This window comes from Zonotrichia leucophrys, chromosome 1, assembly GCF_028769735.1.
Source record: "Zonotrichia leucophrys gambelii isolate GWCS_2022_RI chromosome 1, RI_Zleu_2.0, whole genome shotgun sequence".
Lineage (NCBI taxonomy): Eukaryota > Metazoa > Chordata > Aves > Passeriformes > Passerellidae > Zonotrichia > Zonotrichia leucophrys.
The window spans coordinates 5,703,897-5,712,644 of record NC_088169.1 but is presented as its reverse complement, the minus strand read 5'-3'; the positions used below and the strand labels follow the sequence as shown (position 1 = coordinate 5,712,644).

At 45.6% G+C, this 8,748-nt stretch overlaps 1 protein-coding gene across 3 annotated transcripts; it reads right to left on the bottom strand.

Annotated features, from left to right (window-relative positions):
* Positions 1-327: 327 nt before the first annotated feature.
* NDUFV3 (NADH:ubiquinone oxidoreductase subunit V3) lies at positions 328-8,693 on the bottom strand. 3 transcript variants are annotated; one of them, XM_064705906.1, is made up of 5 exons: positions 8,596-8,693; positions 8,419-8,497; positions 6,491-6,611; positions 4,252-5,099; positions 328-609 (listed from the first exon to the last, which is right to left on the bottom strand). In XM_064705906.1, exons 1-5 carry the CDS (start codon positions 8,644-8,646, stop codon positions 458-460), a joined length of 1,251 nt encoding a protein of 416 aa, XP_064561976.1. In that variant the 5' UTR covers positions 8,647-8,693; the 3' UTR covers positions 328-457. The 3 variants fall into 3 exon arrangements, with proteins under 3 accessions (XP_064561976.1, XP_064561986.1, XP_064561995.1); XM_064705916.1 differs by lacking the exon at positions 6,491-6,611 and having other exon boundaries at positions 4,252-5,178; XM_064705925.1 differs by lacking the exons at positions 8,419-8,497; positions 8,596-8,693 and having other exon boundaries at positions 4,252-5,178; positions 6,491-6,604.
* Positions 8,694-8,748: the final 55 nt, after the last annotated feature.

Here is an 8,748-nt window from a genome sequence, read left to right as displayed (position 1 = left end):
TTGTGCTGCTCCCAGCCAATGATTTTAACTCCCAAATCCAGAGTAAACATTACCTCTTCAGAGCTGGGAGCACATTTGTGTGCAGGGAGCACAGCCCACTGCAGTACAGGGACACCCAATGAAACAGGAGCTGAACCCCACAGGAATCTTTGATGTGGTCCTGTAAGAATGGTCAGTATCCAAAGTTTGGAGACACTGAAAAGACTTTTTTACACTATCACCAAATAATATATATGGAGAGGTAGAAAAGATACTTTTATTCAGTGATGATTCATTTGCAGTTCACTCATAAAAGACAAGAAGTGAGGGACTCCAACAGCCAGGAAGAACTGTTCAAAAGCCCAAGTTATTAAGCCTTTATTATTTATTATCTGATTTCAATGATACAGATGAAGCAACAGTGCTAAACAGAACAATTCCCCATCCTGCCTGGGTGTTTGCTGTAGGTGTGGCTGTCTCAGTGCCTTGGAGATGGTCTTCCAGAGGATGGCTGAGGCTGCCTGTACTTTGCAAGGATGGCAACATAATCGTGGAAGGTGAACGTGTGGTAGTCGTGGTGCTGCAGGTTCTTGTAGGTGGAATTATCCCACTCCTCCTCTGGAGCAGGCTCTGTGAAAACAAACAGCAGCTGGTGACTATGAGGGTGTCACACCAGAGGACAATGTTTTTAAGCCCTGAGTCAGCCTTAATAAATTGTCAGATCCCTTATCCAGTCAGTATTTGAAAGAAATAAGTCAGCAACTTGAACAAAACTTGAAGAAAAGGAGAAGTTTACTAAGTCCAGCTGGTGGCTAAAGCAGCACATGCAGTGGGGAAGAGGATCAGCACAAGGAATCTCAGACAGGTTTTGAACCCAAACCACCACCCAATGCTGGGGGTGCACAGGGCAGAACATTCCCTTTATCTCTGCAAGACATATGGCTGCATTTCCTGGCTTTCTCATCTTTGCCTTGGTTTTCAGTCCAGCCAGAACAGTAGGTGACATTCTTAGCAAACCAGGAGGGGCAAAGGAGCAGTACAAATGATGTATCATCCTGTCAGACCACGAGATACAACTCCCAGAGCTGCTTTACAGATTGAGTTCTTGCCATGGGGAGAAGCAATGGAATTAGCAAGATCTCCACCATTTAATTTCAAATGTGGTTATACCAAACAGTAATCTTTCAAGAGCCTTTGATGTAAATTTATTTTCTTGTAAATATAATCTTCTAACCTTTGTATTAACTCTCCTTCAAAAAAGAATAACCCAATAAAGTTATTTAGAACTCATTACTTCCTCTAAAGCCAACATTAATTCTTGTGCTTTTAGAATATTATGCAGATCTAGGCAGTATCATTTACATAAAAGGTTCTTACACAGGCTGACTTTACAACCAAGCAAATTGCAAGAAATAAAACTTTACTCCTAGTGTTAATTTATTCTTGCATACCCAGAGTTTTAACAACAGAAGAAGACACACAGTGTAGTGAAAAGCTTTGTTGTAGAAATTTATGTGTGGTGGTTCAGGTTAGATTGTATTAAGCCCTTATTTTAAGAGGTCCATCTACAATAAAAACACAAGAACTTGAACACCAGGATTTCCCTTTACTCATGACACAAATACTGCAGTGTGGAGCTGTCAGATTAAGAGAAACATCCATAGCATTTAGCAAGGCTTGCTTATAAAACTCAAGGTAGTAAGTGATGGTTCCAGCAAAGCATGACAGGAAATATCCCTGTGCTGCTGCTCAGCTCTCCTGACACAGCTCACAGGAGGGAGATCAGGGAGAAAAGGCAGATGATGCTCTTTGCTGCAAAGAGCCCCAGGAACAGGCAGGGGGAGGCAAGAGCAGCTCAACCTGCAAGAGCCAGATCCAAATTCAGACAGATGTGCAGGAAGGGAGGCAGATGGAGCCTTGTTCTTCCTGCCCAAACACACTGCACTTGGCTTCTCAAGGAAAAATTTATTCCTGAGTTCATCCTCCCCTCACTTCACCCTTCATCTCTGCTTTGTCTCCTAAGGAGCAAGCACTTCTTGGGATGCTCTTCTGAAATGAATCACAGGCCCATTCCTGAGCTCCCAGCTACAACCTTGCTCCTCACTCAGCAGTTTTTGTTCAAGGCAGCAGTTTTTGCTGACTGCTCTACAAAGGGATGACATCACCTCAACATCCAGGTTTGCACTGAGAAAACTTCTTTTTACATCTTTTGTGTGGCTGCTGCAGAGATTGCAGACATAAGGACACAGGGGCAGGGCAGAAGTAGGAGTTACAGTGGGACAGTCAGCTGTGAATGTTCAACAAGGAAAAGCAGTGGCTGCTCTCAAAGAAGGAAGAGAGAACAGGATACATGTGGAGAAAAAAATGTTTGAGCATCTAGAACTCCACTGTGGATGAATGGTGAGAAAAGCATCATCTGTAGATAAAACAAAGAGCCCTCCCCAAATTTTTGTTATTTTTACAAGAAAGCTTATGCTGCTGACTGCAAGAAGGAACAAGCAAATCAAAATATCATTTGCCAAGAGTGCTGCATTTTGGTTTATAAACTGCAGATTTATTTAGGTTGGAAAAGACCTCCAAGATTGAGTCCAGTACAGAGTGCCAGTTTCAGTAATCTGAGCTGCCATCAAGGAAGAAGGAAAGGAAACATGAAATGATGAGCAAACTGACCCCTGAAACAGAAGGCAGGCCTTTTACTCAGCACCCTCTCCTGGAAGCTGACATAAAAGTGCAATTACATTGTCCCTTAACCTGGTCAGGCACTTCAGAGTCACAGAATGGCTGAGGTTGGAGGACACCTCTGTAGGTCAGCTGGGCCAACCCCAAATGCTCAGGCAGGGTCAGCTACAGCAGGAGCCCAGGGCCCTGCCCAGAGAGATCTGGAGTGTCCCCAAGGATGGAGACCCCACCACCTCTCTGTGCAACCTGGGCAGTGCTCCATCACTCACAGGAAAATGAGTGTTTACTGATGTTCAGGCAAAACCCTGTGTTGCAGTTTGCACCCACTGCTTCTTGTCCCACCACTGAAAAGCCTCAGCTCTGTCATCTCTGCACTCCCCTTGTTATTTCCATATATATGTTATTTCCATATCTGTCTAAACCTTCTCTGTTCTAGGCAGGACAGTCCCAGCTCTCTCAGGAGAGATTCTCCAGTCCCTCCATCACTCAGTGGCACTTTGCTGGTCTCTGTCCAGCATTCCCACATCTCCCTTGCACTGGGGAGCCCCACAGTGAACACTGCACCCCAGTGCACCTCAGCAGGGCAGGAGCTGCAGCTCCCTCAGCCTCCTCCCAGCTCACCCCTGGTGGCCTCTGCTGCAAGGGCACATTCCTGGCTCACTGCTGTTCCCTTGGCCCCCAGGGCCTTTCCTGAAGGATGATACTAATCAACCTTAAATTAATGCTGCTTTTACTTCCAGCAAGCAAATTCTTTAATTCAAAGTAGCAGTCAGAAAAGGGGTCTCAAGAATGGCAGATTTATATTGTCTAAGATGAAAAGCAGAATTTCAACAGATCAGGACAGAGAGACATCTGCTACTGAGAGAGACAAAATGAGATCAGCAGGAGCATCAATGAACAGGAGGGCAGGAAATGAGAAGGGTAGGTCAGACAGGGAAGCACAGCTGAGGAGATGATTGTGTGATGGTGTTTCCTGAAAACACAGCCCTGGCTCCTCCCAGCTCTCTACAACACTGACTCACTACTTCCACACGAGTTGCTTTTGCAACCTTCCAGGCTCACAATCAGCAGTGCCTGTTTCTGGCATTACACTATGGTTTCTCGAAGTCTTCTGAAATCTGAAACATTGACAGCTTGGGAAAAAACCCATCAAAACAAAGCCCCCCAAAAAACCCAAAACAAAACCAGAAAGATGGCAGGGTTTAAGCATCAATGAGATGGCACCAAATTTGACTCATGAGAATGGCAGCCACCAAAGCCTTCCAAGAAAAGAGAAGAAGAATGAAAACAAGTGTTGTCATATAAAACCCATGATTGTGCTCACAGTGGAAACAATCTTGTTTCCATTTTATAAGTAACTGTTTTATGAAAGTATAAATACAGAGAAATGAAACCACTTCCTTTCCCAGCATAGCTGGAGACTGAGTATTACTGACAGCTTATAACAATTAGCAGTGAACAATTTATCTTCCAGAGAGTCACTGCCACTCTGCCAGCTTCAGTAGAAAGATCAGAGAAGATGTAGAAACCCTTTAAAAAAGTCAAACCCTAGCCCAGATGAACCAATAGAGTTCAAACAATTGAAAGCTGTACCCTCTGTTGTGCTGCCTTCTCCAGCCTGGGCTCCTTCCTGCGTGGTCTCCTCCTTTGCTGTGGTGCCCATCACCAACGTTCTGCTTCCAGGAGCCTCTTCCACTTTAGGAGCAGTCACTTCTTTTGCTTCCAACTTCTGTGCCTCCTTCATCTTTTCCTTCTCTCCTCTGGATAGCAGATCTTGCTTTTTGTCTTCCTGAGTCACTGCTGAGGCTTTCAGTCCAGTGGACTTTTCCTCCACATGATCAGATTTAGCAGTGACATCGCTGAGGCCCAGACTTTTCAGCACGTGTGGTTCTAAGCCCGGCTTCTGATCTTTTGGAGGGGATTTTACTTTGGGGTCTCTTGCTTTGGGTTTTGATGTTTCCTGGCTGACTGATGTTTTAGAAAAGCTGACCTGCTTAACAGGAGAGACGTCAATCTCTGGTTTGCGTGGCAGCTTCTTAATTCCATATTCTTTGAGGGATTTCTGGGACAATTTCTCTTTTGTCAGTGTGGATGCCTTTACTGCTACATTCTCAGAAAAGATGGGATCTCGTCTGGGAAACTCAACTTTAGTTTTAGTGGCAACTTTTGAATCACCAACACTTTCATCCTCAGAATCTGAGCTAGAATCTGAGCTGGATGAAGATGAAGACTGTTTCTCAGCTAACTTTTTCCTCTGGCCTCCTCCTCTTGCAGGTGTGCTGAGCTTTTCCCCCTCACGGGAGGAAACAACTCCTCGCTGAGGAAACGCAACCTGAGTTTTTCTTGGCTTGGGCATCCTTGTGTCTTCAGCAGATTCTGCAGCTTCCTTGAGGGTGGTACTAGAACTGCTCTCACCTTTGTCTGCAGACAGCAGGAGAGAGCTGGAAGACAACATTTTACGAAATTCAACTGGTGCCTTCATGGCAAGCAGCTTGGTGCTCCCCTGTGGTGCCGCTACATCTAGGAAACGGCATAAAGAGGATTATCATCATTGGCTCTGACATCACTAGCACTGAGCTTAGTCACAGTTTTAACTTTCAGACATAATCTGCTACTAAAATAAACTGAAAGTAATTATAATGCTAGATACAGGCATTGCAAAGCAGAAAGGTTTTAGACTTTTTAAGTTAAGGGAACTGGAGTTCTACTAGCATGGAACAGTTTTTGCTGCTGCGATGCTGAAACTCGAGAGACAAACCCTTGTGTTCCTCTCTTTGCCAGACCAAAGCCAGGCTTTACCAAGAGCTGGTTTTCCCTGTGCCTCAACTCTGCAGCACTGGAAGAGGTCTGCAGACACTTCCCTATCCCAGGTGAGCATTAGGATGGCTCAGCCAAGCTCTTCAATGCTGCAGAGACAGCCCTGGTCTGTGAACAAGCCAGCGAAGCAGAGACAGTGAAGAGCCACAGCCAGAGCTGCTTGCAGGAGTTACCCTGGGAGCAGAGGCAGGGATGAGTCCCAAAAGGAAAAGCAGCAGAGTGAGAGACACTGAGGCCATCCATGAAAATGTTCCTTGTTCACTGCCCCATGAGCTGCCCCCACAGCTCAACACCATCTCCCCAAGCCCTCATCTCCTCCGGGCTTCACTCCCTATTGCTGCCTTGAGACCTTTGTTAAAGGGCTCACAGAAGATCTCCTGATGCTCCACGTTTGTTTCTGTCTCAGATTCTTCTCCCTCATGGATACCTGCACTAAACTAAACTCTCCAGACAAGGAACCAACACTTGAAGGAGAAAGCAGCAATTTTCAGGTCCTTTCAGGGAATACATAATATCCCTTGGATGTTTATCATCCTCAGGAGGCTGAGCAACAGCAAACACTGTTGTGGTTACAGAAAGCAGGAGGTGAAGGAGGGCTGGGAGCACACTGAGAAGATTCACCACAGCTGAAATTGGCTACAGCAAAGCCAACTCCATTACAAGTTGCACCCCTTCCAACCAGCAGCAAAATTCAACAGATTCCAGCCCATTGTGCAGATTTTTCTGCAGAGTTTAGAAATCCAGATCTACTTTATATGCCCATAAACCAAATACAGCTTTCCCTTCACTGGTATTGTGTGGTAATACCTTGTATGATTCAAGGAGTTATTACCATTAGTTCTGAACAGAAGCAAGTCTTTAGCAATGTCTAAATGAAAACATCACAGAAGAGACAAGCACATGGAAACAAAAGCAAAGTATTTAAGAAAGAAATGCAAAGACTTATCATAACAAAACACAGTAAAAGAAGGTATCAAGTTTACAGGTAGTATTTGGAATAATTTGAAGCACATACTTCTCTCTGCCAGATGGAAGGTGCAGGATGGGAAGGAAGGGCAGGGGGAGGCAGGAGGATGGGCAGCCACCTTTGGAACAGGTCTGACTCCCTGACCCAGCCAAACAGCAGCCTGGAGAAACTAACACGTGAGGAGGAAGAGTCACTCAGGATGGAAGAGCTCCTCAGAGAAGCAGAGAAAAGGTTAAACTAACACAAGGATGGCAAAGGAAGGATAGAAAAGGGAAAGCTGAGCAAAACCTGAAGAAGTATTAATGTTAAAACATCCTAAGAAACCAAGTAAGCAAGGAAAATTCAACTTGACCATTAGTGACTGGGATAATACTTTAAACAGTTCAGTTTGGATAAGTTTGGATAAATCTTTCATCATAAAGATTTTATGATGAAAAGCTGAAAGATCCAACACAACTGATCCACTTTAATTAGGGTATTTCAAACTTTGCACCAGCTAACCTGTACCTGCATCACTATGCCAAAAGAACAACAGCCCCAGATCAGTCACAGAAACACCATTCCCATGTGCTCCCCCTGCACCATCCCCAGCAGGAATCTGGGCTGCTCACACTCAGAGAGGTGTCAGGCAGAAATCACAGCTCTACTTCCCATCATTGACTCTGTGTGTAAACACAACCATCTTATCAAAGCAAGGAAAATGTGCACATCCTGTTCCAGCCAGAGTCTGGCAAAGGCAGCTGCATCCTATACATCTTAATTCTGTACATCTTAATTAACCTGGAGTGTTTGCAGGGGGAGCTGCTGGCCTGAGAGAGCTCCTGACACCAATCAGAGCTGCAGGGCAGGGAATCCAGAAACTGATACCAAAGTGCATCTCAAACACACTTAATGCAAAAAAATAAATCATAATAAAAAGCAATTTGCTGTTCAATCAATCTATGCAGTGAAGGCTTTCTTAATGCAACAGCCAGGTTTTTATTTGCTTTGGCATTTAAGGAGGTGGCAGAAGTCTGCCTTCAGCTGCTCTTTCAGTCATCTTTTCAACAGCAGGCAACAAGTCTGATCACTCCTACATGTGGTTCATGGAGCTTTCCTGTTTCAGCACCTGGATCTCTAATTTGGGACAGGAAACCTCACTGAACCACTGAGCCTCCTTTATACAAACAAAACATCAGTCTCTGAAATTTGTATTCCTGCTCTGACTCAGGGATAAAAAGGGCTCAAATACTCCTCAATGCAGGATGCAGGGCAGCATCCAAACCAAGGTTCAGCCTTGCAGATCCATGGGACAAGAAGCATTATAACCAAATTTAACACACAGGGCCATGGCAGCTTCTTACACCCCTGCCTGGAGCTGCTATTTGGGATATTTGGATTTTGGAAATCCTTTTCTAAGTCCTTTTATTTTTTAACCCTGACAACACTTCAAAGGACAAGGACAAACATCTAAAGTTAAAAACTAGATTTTACACCTCATTAGAAACACTTCCAGGGATGGGGCATCCGCAGCTTCTCTGGCCAGCCTGTGCCAGGGCCTCATTTTACTCTCACAGTAAAGAATTTTTTCTTGATATCTGATTTAACCCTAATTTCTTTCAGTTTGACGTACACATTGAACAGTCTGACACTGCCCTATCCAGCCTGGCCTTGAATATTATTAAGGTGAAGGTAAACAGGAAAGAAGTGACAAACTCATAAATATAAGACTCATAACTATAAAATTATATATATATATATATATGTATATATATATGGCTTATAAATATACTCCACACAGCCAGACCTTGACTTTTACCTTTATTACTACACAGTACATTTTATCAGGCACCCTCGTTTACATGGCGGTGACCTTTCAGCCCTTGTTTTTCCCAGCTTATGCAGGGCCTCTTCCGAGGCCTGACCTTGCCCAGCTCTCCTCACCCTTTCCTTTTACTGACACCCCGATACCTCTCACACCCAAACCCCTCTCTTACTCTTTGGCGGCGGCGGCGGCGGCGCCGTCCCGGTGCCCACCGGCTTCGTGCAAAGCCCCCGCGCCTCCAGCTGCAGCACCTGCACGGCACAACACAACACGAGTTAACAGAGCGGGAGGAAATCCCGAAAGCTGAGGGGGTGCGGGGGCAGGGGATCTCCCGGAGGAGCCCCTTTACCTCGCCGATCACCGCCCTCCCGCCGCCCCTCAGCGCCGCGGCCGCCGCCATCTTGCCCGGAGCCCTCACGGCGCCTCCGTGGCCTTCAGGTGGGCGGGGCTAAGGCGGGGTGACGTCACGGCGGCGCGCGGTGACGCAATCGCGCGCGTGGCG